The 22,700-nt window shown below is 47.2% G+C and overlaps 1 protein-coding gene across 4 annotated transcripts in view; it reads right to left on the bottom strand.

The window, feature by feature from the left end:
- SHANK2 (SH3 and multiple ankyrin repeat domains 2) overlaps nucleotides 1-22,700 on the bottom strand; it is a 621,242-nt gene that overhangs the window by 331,318 nt on the left and 267,224 nt on the right. For all 4 annotated transcript variants that reach the window (XM_034769724.1, XM_034769725.1, XM_034769726.1 and 1 more), the window contains one exon: nucleotides 19,788-19,957. In XM_034769724.1, coding sequence (XP_034625615.1) covers nucleotides 19,788-19,957 — 170 coding nt within the window. The remainder of the gene's footprint in view (nucleotides 1-19,787; nucleotides 19,958-22,700) is intronic.

Genomic DNA, 22,700 nt, shown 5'->3' with positions numbered 1-22,700 from the left:
ATCTAGTCTCCCCAGAAGTACAAAACTCAAACTCTGCTCATCCAGCAAGCCTTGGGCTAAAACTTTTTCTTGGATAATCTGCCTTCCTGATGTATTACTTTTAATGGGTAATAATAAACACGGGGGTTAATTGGTTACATGGATGGAGTCCTAGTTTTTCTGTCTTGGAGATCGATGGAATTCTAATTCATTGGGTGTGGGGGGGGGTACGTGTAGAAAAACACTTTTGATAGAATTTTTCAGAGTTACGTCTTCATTTAACTTGAGTTCCAGGTGACTAATAAGTCCCACAAGAATATTCACCTGGACATAGGCAGTAGGTATAATAGGCCATGGCAGGCTTAGCCTGCCCTGGCAGAGCTGCAGCCACCACATGCCAGTTGCAGGGTTTGCCCGGGAAGTTTTCTGCATATTATGCCCCATGCAGGTTCCGAGGCAGCTGAGGAGGCAGTATGTGCTACTCAGCTTCCTGGGTTCATCAGTAATCTCCCTCCAGGGAGAACCCAGGAAGCTGAGTAGCACATACTGCCTCCTCAGCCGCCCTGGAACCAGCATGGAGCATATAAAAAGCTCAGTTTCTTCCTAAAGAGACTAGCTTTTACCTTGCAGTGCCTTGGGGTTTCAGAAAGGAAGATGCGACTGGCCTGTGGCTCCTCCAGCTACAGGGGGGTAGGGGGCGGGAGGAGGAGAGTGGTCTCAAGGCTCCTGCTGTGGGGGGCTTTGGAAGAAGGGATGGGGGGGGGGTCTAGCAACCCCAAACGGGGGCTCCACCTGCCGCCCATGCACCTAGATGGCAAGGCTATTTCCTCATCCAAATCCCCAGAGCAGGAGAAACTCCTTTCCACCAGTCCCTAACTCTCACAACCAACTCCTTAAGTTATAATGGCAACATCCTACTCTCCTAAGCAGACCCAAAATTCAAAGCCTGAAAGAACAATGAGAATGTTCCATCTATTTTTGAATACAACTAAGTAAGCAGATGAGGCTATTAAGTGTTTTGGAGCATAACATTTCTCTTAATCTGAAGTTGATCTTGAGTCATAGATCTTACCTAGTACATAATTAAGGTCAGCACAAGTTAGTTTGACTTTGTTCTAGTTTTTCCAAGTACCTTTTTCTAATTTTGGATTGAATTTTGCTCCTGTCCAATCCTCTCCCTTTCCTACTTGTTACTGTCAGAAATCCTTCCCTGCTGTTGATGTTGAAGAGGATATGCCATGTAAGCAGATCCTTTTGACTATATGAAGCAGCATCAAAAAGATGTTATGGTGTCATTAGAGAGCAGTGGGACAAGACTGAAGTGCCAGCAGGTGGGCAGGTAACAAGTATCTTCAGCCCTGCAAACATTCAGGGGAGTTGGGAAGGAGCGAACCCAGTCTCCTCAAAGATTGCTAGGTCCCGGAGTAGGAATGCTCCTGGATGGAGGTGAGGTGAGTGAATAATTGATCATTCAGTGGCCAAATCGTGGGGGGTGGAGGGGAGGTTCATTTAGAACAGAAAAAGATTTTTTTCCAGTTTCGTACAGGAAAAAAAAAAAGTTTTTCTCCACTGAAAATTTTTTGCCCAACTCTAATCCTGTGGAAGTCTGCAAGTAGTTTCACTGTTAAATCAGCCTGCCTGAGTTCTCCTGAGCTCTTAGTACTGAATAGTAGTTTTTCCCTATCTGCCATTAGGAGGAGACCACTCTTAATGGCCCCACTTTATACTGGAGACTGGGGAGGGAGATCCACTTCTATGAATTATAGAAGAGTTGCATGGTGCCTGGCAAGACAGATTCCAACAACAGAATCAAGGGCCAGTGTAGAAAAGATGAGGCAGTTCAATGGAATTGGGGAGCTCACGAATTCTAATTGACCAGCTTTTATAATCTCTCCCCAGGACCACTCTCATGGTGCTACTGTTTGCTTTGAGCCTCCTCAAGAAAGTTAGTTGCCTATGACTGTGTCTAGAATACGTCTACAATATATTGTAGTACAGTGATTTATATCTTGTAACCAAGTAGTAGTACTTCATAATCATTCATAAAATGTCAAATTCACAAAAAGTTTTGTATCAACCAAAACTACATTTTTCCTGTGAATAAACTAGTCCTCTGAAAATTTCACCCCGCTCTAGTTTCAATATTTTGAGATATTAGTTAGCAAGGGTACAACTTTCTCTGCCATTTTCTAGTACAGATGACTTGTGAATGAATAAGTTGGCTTGTAACAAGTTACAATTATTCTTATCGGGGATTTCAGTTAAAGTAAATATACAATGATATACCACACAGTACAGTAGAGCCTCAGAATTATGAACACCTCAGGAATAGAGGTTGTTTGTAACTCTGAAACGTTCGTAACTCTGAACGAAACGTTATGGTTGTTTTTTCAAAAGTTTATAACTGAACATTGAGTTAATACAGCTTTGAAACTTTACTATTACTATGCAGAAGAAAAATGCTGCTCTTTTTTTTAAAGTAGTTTACATTTAACAGTACTGTACAGCATTTGCTTTTTATTTTTTGGGGGGGTAGGCGGGTCTCTGCTGCTGCCTGATTGTGTACTTCCGGTTCCAGATTAGGTGTGTGGTTGACTGATCAGTTCGTAACTTTGGCGTTTGTAACTCTGAGGTTCTACTGTATTCTACTCTTAAAGTTTGCTTATCCAATAGTTTAACACTCTGATTACTGAATTTAATCATGCAGAGTAGGAAAATTACTGCTGAAAAACTTTTTTTCCTGTAATTTTCTGTAGTTCTTCTTGTTAGTATTTTATTTGCTATTCTAACTTGTGCAAAAACCTAGGACCCCAACTTTCTTTTTATCTAGAGGTATTGTCTGTCAGTAATTTCTTCAAACCCAGTAGGGGGTTTAATAATCTTTTCCTTCTCAAGCTGAGTTATAAGATGGATTTCACTATAGATGAATATGTTTCTTACGTGCTTGGGTTGCCCAGTCAGCTGAGGTCACACTGAACCAGAAGTAGTTAAGCACTAATCAGAATTTCTAGTGTTAAAAACTACTGATATTCTAGTTATCATATGGACCTGAATCACCACCACAGTACCAAAGACTCCAAGTGAGATCAAAACCCTATTATGCTAGGTGCTGTACAAACACACCTGGAGACAGTCCCTGTCCAGAAGAACTTGCAATTTATATCAGAGGAGACAAACAAAAACAACAAAACAAGTGCTGGAGCATATTTGAGCTATTTAAGGGCATTCCATACCTGAGGCCTGACTGCAAGGTGCTGAACACGGTTAGCTCCCATTGGTTTCAGTTGGGGTTTAGAGTGCTCAGTACCTTGCAGGATTAGAAAAGTATGTATGGCCCATACACTTTTGCTGATTTTTAAAGTGTAGCTGTATAGTAGCTCTTCAACTTTGGTTAGTAGGGAAGAGCAGCTGAAATATTCTTTTCTTTTAAAATGACACAAAAAGAAACCTCCACTGTTTGTAATTTGTCAACTTCCTCTTTTTTTTAATTTAGTCCAGATGATCCATCACCACCAATTTCAACAGCTGAGATGGAGCATGCCAGGACTCAATCCAATCAGGGAGCCTCTGAAATGCCTACTGTAAGAAGAATTTGCATGGTTGCTCCCATTAGTGATCTTCAATGAGCCACCACAGACTCTTTCCTCCAGGTGAAAAGGAAGAGATCCAGTGGCAATTCAGGCAGCAGCAATTAAGAAAGGGAGGATAAAATATACAACTGGGGTGGGGGCCATGCATCAGGCCAAAGTGGAACTGGTCTGGGAGCTGGGAATGGAAACCATGTGGCAGGTGGAGAAAGGGAAGAATCATAATAGCAGAAGTAATGACTGGGAACAGATGAGAATACAAAGGTGTCCAGACTCTTCTAACAGGCATTCGAAAGACTGAGTAGTTAGATCAGGGGTCGGCAACCTTTCAGAAGTGGTGTGCTGAATCTTCATTTATTCACTCTAATTTAAGGTTTCGCGTGCCAGTAATACATTTTAACGTTTTTAGAAGGTGTCTTTCTATAAGTCTATAGTATATAATTAAACTATTGTTGTATGTAAAGTAAATACGTTTTTTTAAATGTTTAAGAAGCTTAATTTAAAAATTAAATTAAAATGCAGAGCCCCCCGGACCAGTGGCCAGGACCCGGGCAGTGTGAGGGCCACTGAAAATCAGCTCATGTGCCGCCTTCAGCACACGTGCCATAGGTTGCCTACCCCTGGGTTAGATAAACCCTATGTGAAACAGATCCATAAGTGAGCTAAGCAAGGTCACTGGCAAAGGACAAGTCACTCTCCACAGTTTCATAGCCTGTTTAAGATCATGTGCTTTCATAAAAAATTTTTGTTTACTGTATTTTTCAGTCACCAGAAATGCTCTGTCTCTCCATCATGCTGAGTGCTACCTGCCACTAGTATCTGTCACAATCTAAAAACAAAATATAATAGCATAGACTTGAGTCTGGTAGACCTGTGCAGGATACCCAGATGTTACTGCATTGCCTTATTTTCATGATACAGAAAACTACAAGTTTTTCACCATCAAAAGACAAGGAGCTTTGGGAGACCTCCATCTCTCGCTGAGATTCATGGTACTTGTAGCAAGGCACAGACTCACCCCTGTGGCGCCGCCTGCTGGTTGTCTCGGGAATTACCTCTCCCAGTGTCCAGAGCTCCCTCTGCAGGCTGGTGATCCACCTTACCGTTGGCCCCTCGTGTCCCTCCCAGGACCCTGGTGCCCTTGTCTTGGGTGCTGCCCCCCTGCAGAACTCCACAGTCTCACTGGGTTTCCCTACCCCAGGGGAACTCCCACGCACTATCCCGACTTCACCTCAGTTTTGGCTACTGCCCAGTCTCCATCTAGCCCCCGTTCACTGGGGCAGACTGTAGTATCAGATACTCATCATAGGCAAAGGAGTTTGAACTGACTGCCTTTACCCACCCTCAGGCTGCCCCTCTGCAAGCCCAATACCTAGGTGGGCCTAGAACTAGGCCCTGCAGCCTGGGGAGTTGCTGGCCTAGGGCTTCCCAGGTCCTAAGGCCTTTCCCCAGCCCTGCCTCACTCTAGGTCCCCTGGGTGAGTTCTACAGCAGCCAGACTTGTCTCCCTCTCCAGTCAGAGAGAGACTACTATCTCTGGCTTCCCTGTCCTTCTTATAAGGCCAGTGGCTTAGTTTGGGGCATGGCTCCAGCTGCAGCCACTTCCCCCAATCAGCCAGGGTTTTACTTTGCCCAGCCCCAGCCCTCTGCAGGGCTTTTCCAATCCCTCCAGGGCCAGAGCGGGTGCTCACCCCGCTACAGTACTGTAAATAGATGCTGCTGAAATTTGAAGCATTTTTAAAACATAAAAATACAATGGTGGTAATAGCAATTAATGTATTTTGCATCCACTATATTATCTAGGTTAGATATAAACATATGGGTAATTTAAAAATACACTGTGATGGATTTTTAAACAAACTGAAGAAAACAATAGAAAATACTGAAGGAAATAATTCTCCATTGCAGAAGGCAATAGACATTTTCCATATCAAATCTCTATGATATTACCTGGCCAAATAGAAATATCAGGTTTATTTTTATAAGTTAGACATAGCCCTTTTTGTATCATGAGTGGCAGACACACAAATGATGTCAGTGTGTATGACTAATGGGTAAAAAATAAAGCGGATATTTTTATCTAGGCTCTGCAACGTCCTATTAATACACCACACTGTATTTAGTTTAAGTTTTTACTTGAACTTGGCCCACACACAGCTTTCTCTGAACACTTCCAGTCCCAGACACTTTGATCTATTGTCATTCATGCATTTCTTAGCAAATGCTTACAATGACACACATTCATCTTCTAAAAGAAAAGGATACCTCACTGCTAGATGCTTTATGCTAAAGTAACTGGATATATAATGAACAGACTTTGCACTTACATAGGGTTCACAATCTGAAGATCACAAAGTGCTTTGCAAAGGTCAGTAAATAAGCAGTATAGTGCCATTTTACAGAAGGAGAAACTGAGGTACAGAGTGGTAGAGATTTCCTCAAGGCCACACAGTGGCAGGGTCAGGAATAGAATCCAGGTCTTCTATTTTCCAGTCACATGCTCCAATAAAAATCCATGCTGCCACCCTATCAAATTATTCAGAAAAGACAAACCAACTTTGGAAAGAAAAAAAAAATAAAAAAAAAAAAACGCCTGACTCAAACACTACCAGTTATCCTTACTGAAGACCTTTCAGTTCAGAAATGTATCCCCCTCCAGCTTTTCCAACTGTTCTCATCTTATTCCTTTAAATTAATCTATACAAGTTACTCCCAGCCAATCCCACTCCTCAGCATGTTGTTCTCTCTCTGTTAATTATCCTTGCTCCCAACTTTCATTGTAGTTCTTATCGTGGGATGTTAGGGTTTCAAGCAGGTCTGAAAAATGTATCCTGCAGCACAGGTCAGAGGCACACAGTGCATTCTGAAGACACTTTGATTACTGGAAGTCCCAAGGACTCTAATTTCAATATTTTACACTGAACACACAAAACCATGAAGTTATAGATTGTTTTTCTCTATGTTTATATGTTGTTATTTATCTTGATTTCAGATACATAAAAAGGATATACCCTAAGTTTTATTTGCCTCTTGCAAAAATAAAAAGTCACACAAACAGATTTAAAAGTTTATTAGATAATATTTGAAAAATAAGCGATACAGAAAATTTGAAGCGTCAGTTATTGGTCACTGGGGGTAACATACAGTGTATAGGGGGATGTTAGTATTTTGGTGTTGGGCAGCACACATAATATATACAGACTGCAATGTCCCCAATGGGGGGGGAGGGTAAATGGTGGGCGGGATCAAGATACAGCCGACAAGCGGTGAGGGTCCATCACTCATACAGAAAGCAGACACAGTCATGGGTATAAGTAAGTGGGCTGGGTAATGGGGATGGGGTGACCCTCACGTGGTGGGATTCAGTTAGGTTCAGTGGGTTCAGGGCTCAGGGGATAAAGTCCAGCAGGGGGAGGTTATAGGTCTCTTCCCCCTTGTGGGTGCACGAGGTCTCCCCGGCTCACTCCCGGTATTGGTGGTGGCCGTTGATGTGCTCTGTGTAGATGTCCCAAGACCAACGAATAGTGTCCGAGACCATTAGGCGTCTCATGAGCCGCACATAATGACGGCCTACCCCACAGGTCCTCAGCATGCGTTCATTACATGGGTCCCAGGCACCCAGGGCCCCAATGAGCAGAGCGTCGGTGTGCACCTCGTAGCCCTTTGTCTGCAGGGTGTCAGCCAGAGGGGCGTACTTTTCGAGCTTGTGGGCTCAGGCTTCACGGAAGGCCGGGGTCCTGTTCTCGAATGGAATTGTTACGTCGACCAGGATGATCTTTTTTCCAACCTCGTCCATGATGACGATGTCTGGGCGCAGCAGGCTGTTGGTGCCTGGGACGGCGTGGTTGACGGTGACCTCTCCCAGGCGCGGGTCGATGGCCTTCACTAGGTGGTCCTGGACGGCGTTGTGGCGCAGCTGCCAGGCTCTGGTGTGGGACTTGCAGCAGCATAGGATGTGGGGCAGGGTTTCGGCGACGTACCCACACTTCCTGCAGCGTTTATCCCCGTTCCCGTGGCGGATGGCTCCATTGAGGGGGATGCAATTCAGCCAGGCGCGGTGTATGAACCGCCAGTTGGCGAACCGGGTGAAGCTGCCCGTGGGGAGGAAGTGGTTGCTGGAGTCCCACTTGCTGGTCACCTCGAAGGCCTTACCCTGGTCCGGTTTTTTCTTACGCTTGATCTTAGCCATGAGGCCGAGAAGCATCCTAAATTTATTTGCAAAGAAGTGTGAATGAACTGTTTTTGTGTGTGTTGAGTGACAGCTTTGTACTGCAGAAATTGCATTTAATTTTAGTTTTATTTAAATTTTAATTAAGTTTTATGGGTAAACTGTTATGCCATTGGCTGAAAATATGGCCTAATATTTTGTACACTGTCTGAAGCAGCTGGTCACTTTTTTCAACTCAATAACAATAGTGTGGGGGGAATTCAGTTATAGGGGAAAACTATGTATTTTCTTTCGTTGTCCAAGCTTGTGAAGGCCTTACAGCCAGCTTGATATTTGTTTTTATGTATGCATGCAGGCAGGTCACTTGATAACTTCTGAACACCACATTGGATCAATTCCAAAATATCAGGGAATGTTCTAGGCATCAAAGGACAGAATCATTTTGATTCTGCGGAATTTGAAAAACTGAAAGGGGAAAAACAGGGGACAAATGGAGCCCCTTCTATCTGACTGGCACAGCTACAGCTTCAAGTAATTCCTTCAAGCACCTCTGCAATAGTCTATAGATCAAACAACTGGTTGATGGCACCCATTAACATCTTCCAGCATAGGAGCACCCCTCAGCTCATCTCTGCTCATCCTCCACTTCAGCTTGAATGGTCTCTTAGAAAATGTGTTAACTATGTATGCTAAACCATCTGTTCCACCTTGTGGCTTGTAGCTGTGACATTCTGAATACCTTTCCCAGACTCTGAAGAAGAGCTCTGTGTAGCTTAAAAGCTTGTCTCTTTCACCAAAGGAAGTTGGTCCAGTAAAAGATATTACAGAGACAAGGTGGGTGAGGTAATCAATTTCCCAATAGTTTATCATGCATAGGCCTGGCTGGACATGAGTAATTAAACATGGTGGATGCATCATTTCTTGAAAACAGAATTAGGGAGGTAACTAGGCTGAAAATGAAATGTTGGTGCTAAGATAAATAAATGGCTTGGTAAGCCAAAAGAAGATATCTGAGCTAGGTAAGATAAGAAGGGGGATCATCCAGAGAACCATTTACTTAAGAACAAGAGAAGGTAAGTCGTGAATGTAAAGATGAGGTAAAGAGCAAATCGTACATGGACAGAGCATGCTATATAGGGACTGGTTCCTACAAAATAACCAAGCCAAAAAAAAAAAAAAAAACCACACATGATGCAGTGTATAGTAAAGGCAATGTAATGCATAAATCTGTATATGGAAAGAGATTTTCTGAGTAACTTTGTACGTGTAGCATACCCTACAGCTACCTCCTATGCTTGAATATGATCAACTCAGCATAGCTTTACTGTACGCCAGATAAGGGAACCTGAGTGATGAGATTGGAATCTGAGTTCTTGGGGAGCCAAGTGGAAGGGGTTTCAGGAAACCCGAACAACATGTTGACACCCTGAATGACTTATTACCCAGACAGAAAGAAGTATAATGGGGGAGACTGAGAAGAAGTAATGGGGGGCATGAACACAGCCCATGGCATGGGGGTGGGAGAATGGAGGACCCTTAATGGGTGAGGGGGAAGGGGAGACACACAGAACCCCGAGTCGGAGGGAAGGTTGGGGAAAATCTGGTATGGGGGCACACTGAGCCCCTGTCACAGAAAGGAATAGAGGGAAATGGGAATGCGAGTGCACACAGAGCTACTGGAATGGGGGACAAACAGAATCTCTAATTGGGAGAGGTTGTAGGGAGCCCCTGAAAAAAGAGTGGGTGGGATGGGAGCATGGTACATAGGTAGTTTGTGAGGGGGAGGAAATGGAGGGATGCAAGGAGCCCCTGGTGTGTGAAATAATCTTGCCCTACACAAGTGTGCAAACTCCTAATGTTGTTGTCCTGTCATTTTTCTGGCAACTTCATCACCTTGCAGTGAGACGCTGAGAGAGAGGGTCTGGAGTCGGTCGATGTACATTTCATAGTAAGGGAAAAATAGGTAACAAGAATTTATATTGAGGAAAATCCATTACACCTGAAAGGCAGAGGCCCTAATACAAACTATACACAGGTATCCTGAAAGCACCATCTAACATCCATTGCCAAAACAATGGACATGCTAATCAAAGTTCACTCACCTTGGCTGGTCAGTATGATTAATGCAAATTGCAAACTGATCTTTTAAATGCTCAACTTAGAACCATAAGGATGTGACGAGAAGAGGGTATTATCAGACTGAGTGGGGGGAAAAAAAATCACTGAATAGTGATCCAAATCTTTCCTTTTCTCCAGACAATACAGCTGATCAACCACTTAACACTGTGGAGAGGAACAATAACACCTCAGAGCTGCCCTGGATCATGGGACTTAATAAGCACATGCAGAGGAGACAGGAGGAGGATTTCAGATGATCAACACATATCCAGAGAGAGAAAAAATACCTAAGGCTTTGTCTACACTGGCAAGTGAAAGACAAAACTTTTGTCGTTCAGAGGTGTTAAAAAAACATCCCCCGGAAAGACAAAAGTTTTCTCAATGACAAGTGCTGGTGTGAACAGCGTTTCGACAATGCTAATGCCACTTGTGGGGGGTAGAAATTTTTTGTGTGCAGGAGAGCTCTCTCCTGCTGACAAACAGTGGCTATATTGCGTGCCTTTTAGTGGCGCAGCTGTAGCGGCACAGCCATGTCGCTAAAAGCTGCATAGTGTAGTCATAGCCTAAGAGATATAAGATTTCCTCTATTTTACTGTAACTAAAGAAAGCCTGATCTAGTACACTTCTCACAAGCTAAACAGCCAGATAGTCAGTCAAATTGTTTGTGCTCCACAGTCATTTTATCTCAGTTTTTAACAAGGTCTTGCTTTGCCATGTTTATTTGGATTGGTAGAATGTAAACTGAGTAATTTCATGCAGACAGCCCTGAGGAGACAAGAACCCCTTGACCTTTAAGCAGAGGCAGTGATGTTAAGGAGTTTCTGGAGCCCAAACTCAAAGAGCCAAAAAGGCATATCATTTAGAGCTGTGGTCAGGCTCACATAAGGGGAAAAGGTTAAAGATTAAGGAGGAGATCCAAGTTGTCAGGCCACAGATAGCAGAAAGGTCTGTCTAAACTCACAGGGTCATGTGTCCCTTAGCCAACAGGAAAGCTCCAACAGTATTACTGACAGCCACCTTGATAAAAATTTTCTAAAATGTTAAGTTCTAACCACTTCCACTTTAAATTGTTGTTTCTGTTGAAAATATTTATTCTTTTTAATTGTGCTATTTCCCATGTATTTATGCTATATAAAACGGTTACTCACTTCTCGTAATTGTTGTTCTTCAAGATGTGTTGTTTGTGTCCATTCCAATCAGCTGTGTGCGCATACAGGTGCACATTGGCCGAAAGATTTTTCCCCTAGCAGCATCCGTCGGGTCAGCCTGGGTGCCCCCTAGAGTCGCACCCTCATGACACCTAATACATAGCCCTGCTGACCTGCCACCCCTTCAGTTCCTTCTTGCCTGCTACTCCGACAGAGGGGTAGGAGGGTGGGTATTGGAATGGACATGGACAATACATCTCAAAGAACAACAGTTATGAGAAGTGAGTACCCATATTTTCTTCTTCGAGTGCTTGTTCACATCCGTTCCAATCAGGTGACTCCCAAGCCAAATTCAGGAGGTGAGGTCAGAGCTCTCCACTGATTGGAGTACTACTCTGCCGAACGCCGCATCATCTCTGGCCTGCCAGGTGATTGCATAGTGCATGGTGAAGGTATGTATGGACGACCACATTGCCGCTTTGCAGATTTCCTGGATGGGAACTTGAGCCAGGAACGCCGTCGAACCCTGTGCCCTGGTAGAGTGCGCTGTGATCGGAGGCGTGGGAACCCCTGCCAGGTTGTAGCACTCACTGATACAGGCCACAATACATGATGAAATGTGCTGGGCTGAAATTGGCTGACCTTTCATCCTGTCCGCCACTGTCACAAAAAGAGCAGGACTGACTTCCTGAATGGTTTCGTTCTCTCGATTTAGAAAGCCAGCATTCTGCGCACATCCAGAATGTGGAGTCTCTGCTCCTTGTTGTTAGAATGAGGTTTAGGGTAGAAAAGTGGGAGGAAAATGTCCTGGCTGATGTGGAACTGTGATACAACCTTCGGGAGGGAAGGAGGGTGGGGCATGAGCTGAACCTTGTCCTTAAAGAACATGGTGTAGGGCGGCTCTGAAGTCAGGACCCTGAGCTCAGACACCCTCCTGGCTGAGGTTATTGCCACCAGGAACACGACCTTGTAAGAGAGGTAGAGCAGGGAGCATGTTGCTAAAGGCTCAAAGGGGTGCTCCATGAGTCTAGAGAGGACCAAGTTGAGGTTCCAGGCAGGAACCGGTTGGCGAACATGCAGGTACAACTGTCAAGCCCCTTCAGAAGTGGCTGACCATGGGGTTAGCAAAAACCGAGCGGCCCTGTACACTCGGGTGGAATGCCAAGATGGCAGCCAAGTGCACTCTTATAGACGGCAATGAGAGATCCTCCTGTTTCAGATGTAGAAGGTAGTCCAGAATGTGCGGCACTAAGGCTAGCATCGGGGGCGAGTCGCGCTGCGCTGACCCGATGGATTCAACCATGGAGCTGCCAGGCTGTGAGATGGAGAGACTGCAGGTTTGGGTGTTGGAGACGTCCGTGATCCTGTGTGAGAAGGTCCGGGAAGAGCGGCAAGGTAATCGGCATGTCTAGGAGGGAAGTGTACCAGTGCTGACGGAAGCAGGCCGGTGCTATCAGTATGACCCGAGCTCAATCTCTGCGGATCTTGAGCAGCACCTTGTGAATGAGCGGTATCGGTGGGAAGACATATAGGAGAGCCCCTCCCCAATGGAGGAGGAATGCATCTGCTGTGGAGCCCGGGCTGTGATTCTGGAAGGAGCAGAACTGCTGGCACTTCCTGTTGCATCGCGTGACGAAGAGGTCGATCAGGGGAAATCCCCACCTCTGGAAGACTGAACATGTGACGTCCGGACGAAGGGACCACTCATGGCTGTGGAACGACCTGCTGAGGTGGTCTGCCAGCTCATTCTGAATCCTGGGGAGGTATGACACTTGCAGGTTGACCGAATGTTCTACACAGAAATCCCATAGCATGAGGGCTTCCTGGCACAGGGGTGAGGAGCATGTACCCCCGTTTGTTGATATAGAACATTGCAGCAATATTGTCCGTCATGACTGATACACATTGTCCGGTTAGGTAAGGGCGAAATGTCTGACACACTAGGCACACCACTCTCAGCTCTCTGACATTAATGTGGAGGCGAGGATCTGCTTGTGACCAGAGGCCTTGAGTTCTGTGGTCTCCCAGATGAGCTCCCCAGCCCAAATCCGACATGTCCGTCACCAATGACAGGGATGGCTGTGGGGCAGCGAAGGGGACCCCTGAGCACACTTGCTGGGCATCGGTCCACCACCGGAGCGAATTGAGGATAGGGCAAGGCAGGGTCACGATCCTATCCAAGCTGTCCTAGGCTGGTCGATAGACTGACACTAGCCATGACTGTAGCGGCCGAAGCCTGAGTCTGGCGTGTCGTACCATGTATGTACAGGCTGCCATGTGCCCTACAAGCTTCAGGCAGTTTCTCGCGGTAGTGGTGGGAAACTGTGTGACTCCCTGGATCATGTTGTTGAGGGCTTGAAACCTCACCTGTGGGAGGAATGCCCTGGCTTGGGTCGAGTCCAGTACTGCCTCTATGAACTCTATCCTCTGGATGGGGGACAGAGTCAATTTTGCTTCATTTAGGAGCAGACCCAGGTTCTCGAAGGTGGCTCTGATAAACGCGACCTGAGTTTTCTCGTGTCCTGGAGCGGCTTTTGATCAACCAGCCATCGAGGTATGGAAACACCTGTACCTGATATCTCCGCAGAAAGGCAGCAACGACTGCCATGCACTTGGTGAATACTCGAGTGCTGCTGACAGGCCGAACGGGAGGACAGTAAATTGGTAGTGGGAACCATTGACCACAAACCTGAGGAACTTCCTGTAGTTTTGAGCGATTGCGATGTGAAAATGCACGTTCTTCAAGTCGAGGGCGGCATACCAGTCTGCTGGATCTAGTGAAGGGATGAGGGAGGCCAGGGAGACCATGCTCGCGCAGGTCCAGGATACGCTTGAGGCCGCCTTTGGCTTTCGGTATTAGGAAATACCGGGAATAGAAGCCCTCGCCCCTGTGCTCCGGAGGAACCTCCTCCACCACCCCTAGTGATAGGAGCGACTGCACCTCCTGAATGAGCAGTTGCTCATGAAAAGGGTCCCTGAAGAGGGACAGGGAAGGAGGGTGGGAGGGCACAGAATTGGATGGAGTATCCCCTCTCTACCGTGTCAAGCACCCAGTGGTCCGAGGTGATACGGGACCAGGCACGGTAGAAAGGGGATAGTCGGTAAGAAAAGGTAAGGTGGGTTAGATCCAGTCCAAGATCTGGTGTGCCGTCCTCGATCCCACCTTCAAAAGGCTGGTTTAGGGCCTGAGGGCGGTTTGGGCTGGCCAGAGTCCTGTCTTGAGGAAGGGTGTTGCCTCTTCCTGCCACTCCTGTTCCTCCTCCGAGAACTGTCCTGGAGGCTCTGCTGCTGGAACCTTTGAGGAGGTTGTGGGCAGAAGTGTCTCCGCTGCGTGGCAGGGGTGTGTAAGCCCAAGGATTTGAGGGTGGCTCGGGAGTCTAAGGCTGTGCAGCCACTTGTCTGTCTTTTCAGAAAACAGAGTCTCACCCTCAAACAGGAGGTCCTCAATGGTTTGCTGGACCTCGTAGGGTAACCCTGAGACTTGGAGCCCAAGCACTGCGCCTCATAGCTACCCCATCGCCATCACTCTAGTAGCGGCATCTGCAGTATCTAATGCAGCCTGCAGGGAAGCCTGGGAGACTAGCTTCCCTTCCTCCACCAAGGCGGTGAACTCTGACCAGGAATCTGAAGAGATGAGCTCTGTAAACTTTGCCATTGCTGCACAGGTGTTGTATGAGTACCTGCTCACAATGGCCTGTTGGTTAGCGATACGGAGCTGAAAACCACCTGTCGAGTAGACCTTTCTCCCCACAAGGTCAAGGTATTTAGCATCCATGTTCTTTGGGAAGGGTCCTTGGAAGCCCTGTCTCCCATGCTGGTTAGCTGCATCGACCACCAGCGAGTCAAGTGCTCGAACCCTCTGGAGGGGACGAAATACCGCCGCTCATTGTGCTTATTGGTAGGTGGCAAGGATGCTGGCGTCTGCCACAGGTTCTTAGGTTTCACTGGCAGCTGGCAGTGTCCATGGCCTTTATAAGTGGCAAGACTATACGTGAAGGTCTCAAGGGTGCTAGGATGTCCACCATGCAATCTGCCTCCTCTATCACCTCCTCGGCCTTGATGCCCAGATCCTTGGCGGCCTTGCGCAGCAGCTGCTGTAGCACTCTGTTGTCCTTTAACACAGGGGCTATGGCTGTCCCCACCAATGCTTCGTCCAGCGACGAAGAGGCGGAAGCATGCGCCAGTAGTGGAAGCTCCCTACCATCTGCCCCAGAGGAGTCACGTGACTCCCATTGGAGGTAGTAGTACTGTTGACGGTGCTGGGGCTGTGGACGTTGAAGCACACGTCGGTGCCGCCATCAGCCCTATGGGAGTGAGATGCATCAGCACGCTCATAGGAGCCACCAGAAGTGTGGGGCTCGGTGCCTGCATTGAGATCAACATCGACAAAGGTGCAGGCGTAGGAGATGGGTGCGTCAACGCCGTGAAGGGCAGTGCCAAGGTCCGATCTGAGCACAATGCCGGAGTCAGCAACGGAGCTGGAGCCAGAGGCTGCAGAAGGTGGCACGGAGGCTATGGAAGATGTTGCAGACCATGGACCCTGGGTTCCTGCCTGGCCCTGGTGAAAAGCTCAGGAGGTCCAGAAGGGCCATTGACCCGGGTTCTGCCACTGCAGAGGCCATGCCTGGGGCTCTCTCCTGTCTCTACCGGACTTCGATCTGTGACTTCTGCTCCTTTCAGAGCGATAGGATTCGGATTCGGACACCGAGGTCTCAGACACTGAAGACCACGGAGTAGCTGATCTTCTGTGTCTCGAACGTCGAGAGCTCGGGAAGTGGGTACACTCTCTGTCCGAGCGGGTAGGTGCCGAGGTACATGGCGAGGGGGAGCGTCTCAACATCATAGCCAGCTTCCCCTTCGAATGTACCGGAGGACGCGAATCTGCCAGTGCTGAGGGTTTCTCCCTGGCAGGTGAGAACGGTGCCATAAGATGGAGAAGGTCCCGAGCAGCCTGGTACACTTCCAGATCGACAGGACCTGCAGCTGCTGTGTAGGCGCCGGTGATTGAGGCAGGGCCGGACTCGACTGCCGCACTTGAGCGGGAGTCGACGTGGCCCCAGCAGGGGATCCCGAGGAGATGCCCGCCTGGGATTGCACATCCCGGGGCTTGGCCAGAGGAGAGCGATCATCTGGCTTCTTCTTCTTTTGAGGCACCAGTGAGTAGGAACGGTGCCTATTATCAGACAGGCCCTATGAGGAGCCATGTTGGTGCCGCGTGTCTCAAGAAGAGTCCTTTCTCGGCGCTGAGCTCACCAACGGCGCCGGAGCGCTCCACGTTGAGGACTACGCAGTAGGAGTCGGGTCTCCCAAGCCCCGGTTGGAATGGGGGCGTAGAGCTGCCTCCATGAGGATCACCTTGAGCCACTGTTCCCTTTCCTTAAGAGTTCTCAGATGGAACTCGCGTCTTACAACGATCTTTCTGATTGGTCTCCCCCAGGCACTGTAGACCCAATGAGTGTGGGTCACTCTTCGGCATGTGCTTGGCGTAGGCCACACAGTTTTTGAAACCCAGGGACCGCAGCATACCACAGCTCCGGGAACCGGAGCGTGGGGGATGGGCAACAAACACTAAATTAAGACTCTAATAACTCTAACGACTTACCATATACAACAAGATAAAGAATAAACTTGCTGAGCAAGAGCTAAGGGAAGCTCCAGCCACAGTTCCTGGCGGTAAGAAGGAACTGAAGGGGTGGCGGGTCGACAGTGCTATATATTAGGCACCATGAGGGCACGACTACAGGGGGCACCCAGGCCAGCTAAGGGAAAAATTTTCTGGCCAATGTGCACATGCACACACCTGATTTGAATGGACATGAACAAGCACTCGAAGAAGAACCTGATTTACGCTCTCCAGTATTTCCATCATGATTAATAATCAGAACAAGAAGGAAATGCTACACTAATCACTTTATTAAGATCAAATATTCATAATCATTTGGGGGGGTTGGGGTGCACTCTAAATGTCCTGAGGTTTCTCTATTTTAAGCCACAAAGGATCATGAGACCATGGCCCAAAAGACTGTTTGGCAGTTGGGGATAGCTGGAGTGCATTGTCCTCAGGTACTCCTCACACCCCACATAGACACCTTAAAATGTCCTTTCCTAATATGCCCCTTGTGTTGTTGGCCATGGGAATCTCTAGTAGGAGATTTGGAGGCTGCCCTAAAACAAAAGGGATTACAGTAGAACCTCAGAGATACAGATACCTTGGGAATGGAGGACGTCTGTAACTCTGAAATGTTCCGTAACACTAAAGAAAAGGTTACGGACTTCAGCCATGGAGGGCAGAGCAGGAGACTGGGGCTGAAGCCGCAGGGCGGGGAGGGCTGAAGCACTCACAGGAAAAAAATAGTGTTGCTCAGCATCCACTGGCAGCCCCATGGATCAGCTCCTCCCTCTGCCCCCAGCGCCTCCCGCCTGCCAGCGGGCCTCGCAGATCAGCTCCTCCCCCGCCTTCCCAGTGCCTGCTGTGATCAGCTGTTCAGCGGCATACAGGAGGTGCTGAGGGGAAGGGGAAGGAGCAGGGACATAAAGAGGTGGGGGTGGGGCAGAATATGGGTGGGAAGGGGCGGGATGGGGGCTTGGGGCAAAAAGGGAGTCTAGCAACTCCAGGGAAATCCCAAATTTGGTGCCTCCATCCATAACTCTGATGTTCTTATCTTTGAGGTTCTACAGTAGAATTATACAGAGAATCTGCCACCATGTCTCAATGATTAATGGTTAATAATCAGAGAGGTGGGGGAATCAAACATTATAGATCAGCTAAAATGATCATGTAGATAAGTACTACTGACAACCTACACAGTGTTGCAAAGTTTTTATCTGTGGGCCAGATGGGAAAGGTGTGTGGGTTTCCTGCCATTCTACCCACATTTTAACCTCTACCAACTTCACCAATCTGGCACTATACAACTGTCCAGGAGGGCAAGAACAATGGTGTCAATGCAGCCCTTCATTTCCACAAACTGAGCATGTCACATCTGGGATGCATCTGCTGTCTTGAAAAGTAACACTAAGACCAGGGCCGGCTCTAGGTTTTTTGCCGCCCCAAGCAAAAAAATTTTTGGCTGCCCCCCACCCCAGCCCTGGGCTCTCACCCCCACCAGTGCCCTCCTCCACCCGTACCCCCTGCCATCCCAGCCCTGGGCTCTCTCTCCCCCCACCCCACCCGCACCCCCTGCCGCCCCAGCCCTGGCCTCCCCCGCACCAGTGCTGACTCCGCCCGCTCCCCCATCGCCTCCAACCGGTCTGGCGCTGGCAGGGTTGGGGTAAGCAGCGGGGCTCCCGGGCCGCGCCTCAGCCCAGGGACTCAGGAGGGCAGAGCCGGGGGACCACCCTGGCAGGGGCTGAGGAGCTGGGGCAGGATAGCCCCAAAGGGAGCAGAGCCCCAGAGAGCGGGATGTGGGCCCCGCATGGCAGCGCCCCGCCCTTTATGGCCCCGCTGCTGGCCACCCTGCCGCAGTCCCTGGGCGGCTCGGGCTGCTACGCCCAGCCCCAACTGTGGCGCTGGGGGGCGGCACCTGAAGGCAGCTTGTGTGCCCCCCCGAGTGTTCCCCGCTCGGAGCCGGCCCAGCCCAGCCACAAGGTGCAGGTGCTGCTCCTCCATGGCGCGAACCACAGGCCCCCGCGCTGCTGCTGCCAGAGCCAGCTCTAGGCTTTTGCTGTCCGAAGCAACAACAACAAAAAAGATGGCCGAAATGCCACCACTGAAAATGTGCCACCCCAAGCACGTGCTTGGTTTGCTGGTGCCTAGAGCCAGCCCTGACTAAGACTATGTCTACACTGCCGTGCAGTTCAGACTACGGGGCTGCAAACAACAGTGCACACCAAAGTGCTGTTCTGTAGCTTCCTGTGGCACTGCAGATGTGAACTGAAGGGTTACTAGTCTCATTAACATAGTCCTCTTCTAGGAACCTTTTAGTTTGCACCTGCAGTGTCCACACAGGGTACTTACAGCAAAGCACTTTGGGCGCACGGCTGTTTGCAGCCCCGCAGTCAGAACTGCAGGGCAGTGTAGACATAACCTAAGTTAGATCCTGACTTGGATTGTGTTCTTGGCTTTCAAGCAAACTAGTAGCCATTAATTTCCCTTTTACCTGAAAAGGTATTTCCCTCTTCACCTCCCCCCCCAACACTATTTAAAATGCCCCTCCCCCCTCATGTCATGGTAGAACAGCCAGAAAAAATTTAAGTGTCACATGACCCAGTATATCCTCCTTCCAGAGATTCAGAGAGAGACAAAGGAAAATGCCTCTGGGAACTGCAGCCCATGCTGGGCAAGGGAATTGCTTTATTTTTGTGTTACAAGTTTTTTGTTTAAACCAATAAACTGTGTCCTGATGTAAGGTCTGAATCAGACTCAGACACAGCATTCCTTCCTTCCTGGGTTGATGAGATAGTCTGCCATCTTACAACATCCTTAAAACTCAACATTTGCCCCTCTACAATAACTGCAGTTCTGTGCCTCTTATTCTAAGTATAGGACGATACCATTGTTACTGCAGGTACTTTTAAGTTTCAATGGCACCCACTGCGTAAATTGTTTATAACAAAAATGGTAGTTGAATACATTTTGGTTAGAAAATATAACTAAGTCCATGAATTATTAGCAAAATCTGGTGTAAAGAAATACTGGAGTGAAAATAATAGATCTATTAACATATGAGCTAAACAAAATACATTATTCTATTATAGATGAGATAATGTAGGGCTTTAAAAACAAGATCTGTGTATAATCAGAAAAAAATGCTATGGTTACTCAGGAACTAATGGAGAAAAGACTAACCTTTCACCCTGTCCCCTTTGTGCAGATGAATCTCTCCTTCTCCTTGAGGTTGATATGGCTTGACGACAATAAAAAGTCTTCCAGGTACAGCACTGTAAAGTTTGCGTTTTGGACCCTGATAATCCAAGGCAGCGATAGCATCCTTGTTGGCACTGGGATTATAACCGGCACTGGGGATTGCAATGAAACAGCATTAGTTTATCATTTAAAATTGACATTAATATTGTTCTGTTCTCATGACACAACAGAACATATTTAGTGGTGAGAATATGCAATAAGTATGCAGTTTGCAAAAAGGCAGTATTACTGGAAAAACAAAACTAGTTTGTTAGTCTGGACACCCTATTTTTTAGATAATCTTTGAAGTGGAAAAGGTCAACTAATGACAGTCTTGTTAAAACAAAATGTGAAAAGACAATAACTGAGACAACCAGGCAGTTTTCCAGCCCTTCAGCTAATTTAATTTACACACTTTTTATAATAATAATAATAATAGGAGATATCCCATCTCCTAGAACTGGAAGGGACCTTGAAAGGTCATCAAGTCCAGCCCCCTGCCTTCACTAGCAGGACCAAGTACTGATTTTGCCCCAGATCCCTAAGTGGCCCCCTCAAGGATTGAACTCACAACCCTGGGTTTAGCAGGCCAATGCTCAATATATATGCGCACATCATAATGATGCAAAAGAAATAAGTAGAACACTTTAGACGACTAAAATCTACAATTACTGCTGTGAATTGGTGTGTTCACAATAGTTCTATAGTAACATTCATGGGCCTGAACCAAAACGACAACTCTGAGTGTACCCAAAGATGCATCATGTCTTTGATACAGTATAATTTCAGAGGACGTTTCTTATCAATGATCAAAATATGAACACTTATCTACTTGTTTTGAATAAGGAAGAATTCATTGATAAAGGGTGGAAAATAGAGAAGCTTGAGGCTAGATCACATCACCACAAAGACATTTCCTTTCAGGAAATCAAATATTACAATACTTAAGAAACGATGTCTGGTGCCAGGGAGGAAATGGTAAAATTCAAGTGTGGGTGGAAGAATCTTAAAAGGCATCATAAAAAAGGTGCAACATGCTACAGTTCCACTGCTAAGGATAAATTCAAGGAACAAGAAACCTTACATGGAAATGCTGAAAATAGAATATATGCAAAGGAAACAAGAATACACAGAAATAATCAGTGTTTTCAGGGGAAAGATAAGGGCAGAGAAAAAAACAGAATGAGTTAATACTTGCGTAATTGCTTGGGATGAGAAGGATGGGTGTTTTTATTTGGCTTATTTGGTGAGTAAGATATCCTTTTAAACAAAAAACACCATTATGGCAAGGGAGAGCAAGCATAGCGTGACCAGACAGCAAATGTGAAAAATCGGGACAGGGGGTGGGGGTAATAGGAGCCTATATAAGAAAAAGACTCAAAAATCAGGACTGTCCCTATAAAATCGGGACATCTGGTCACCCTAAGCAAGCAGGATTTTTGCCTGAGCTAGCATATATAGATAATTCAGAAAACTTCACTGGCATGGGAAGCGGCGCAGGCCGAGGGATGTTCTGGCCACGGCTTCCCGCAGCCCCCATTGGCCTGGAGCGGTGAACCGCAGCCAGTGGGAGCCGCAATCGGCTGAACCTGCGGATGCGGCAGGTAAACAAACTGGCCTGGCCCACCAGAGTGCTTACCCTGGCGGGCCACGTGCCAAAAGTTGCCAATCCCTGGTATAGGGGATATCTAATCTGGTAGAGTATAAATCCTCCAAACCTTATGAGTTAGGATATGAACCATCACCACTTCTTTGATCTAAGAGTCCCCTTTCCTACTGAGAGAGTGGGTCTCCTTTAACCCTGTTGCTAGGACCAAGTACTACAGATGCTGCTTCCTTTAATCTTAGTTGGCATCTTCCATTCCAATAAATCCCAGTTTAATCGTGAAGGCTGGTTAGTATTTCAAGAAGAAAAATACCAGATGGATGAAATAGGTCAGGACAATTGTACATATGGTCACATCCTAGCATCTTATGTCGTACCTATCAAAAGATTCAACCTCCCTCCTTTTGGGGGGAAGGGAGTAAGGCCTTTCCCCCCCCTTCATTTTAATAGACTGATTTTCTTGTGAATAATTCCGATTCCAATCATGATCACAGGCATCCTCCCCTCATTGATGGGATGTACAAACCCTTGCATCCAGAGGGAGAGGAAGGGGTTAATGTAGATCCAAGAAGAGAAAAAGTGGAGCAGCTGAGTTTAATCAGAACTGTAAACAGGTGTGGCTTTAAGAGAATGGGGAGATGAAAGCTGTTCCTGAGAAATGGAAGAACTCTTCAAAAAGCTCATTCACGAGCAGGAGGTGCTCACCATGGAGTGACAGAAAGATTGATTTATGGAAAATGTATGTTTATTGGGGACTGGCTGGAGCAAGCTACTCACTTTCATTCCTTTTTGCTTTCTTTGGTTTAGGTTGCAGGAAGCCACAAAAAACTTTTGTTGAATTGACTGGGGCTTTTTGGACTAAAGTGAGGGACAGTTTTATGTGAACCACTAGCAAATAGTAAGGGGAGAGAACAAAGATTACCCTTCAAGCTCAAAGTAAAGGCTTGGTGACACTTCAAGGAAGAGAATTGGTGGAAGGAGTCCTATGCATTCCCCCATTCATGACTGCACAACATCTCTGTGGTAACTACAGCACTAGTTGTATAACCCACACACTTTCCGGGTGTGGTGTTCTGTCCCATCTAGTGGCACCGAGACCACTTAGTGAGAGAGAGAAAGCAATTAATGTATCTGCTCTACAGCCTTAGCTAAGCCCCAGGTAGCTTTTAGCTCATGTGGTAGAGGCTCCTGCACTAAGCTCCAGAGGTCCCCGGTTCAATCCCACCCACCGACGACTGGAGGTCTGTTGG

The sequence above is a fragment of the Trachemys scripta genome, chromosome 4 (assembly GCF_013100865.1).
Source record: "Trachemys scripta elegans isolate TJP31775 chromosome 4, CAS_Tse_1.0, whole genome shotgun sequence".
NCBI lineage: Eukaryota > Metazoa > Chordata > Testudines > Emydidae > Trachemys > Trachemys scripta.
The sequence above is the reverse complement of the archived record's forward strand: the minus strand, read 5'-3'. Positions and strand labels throughout refer to the sequence as shown.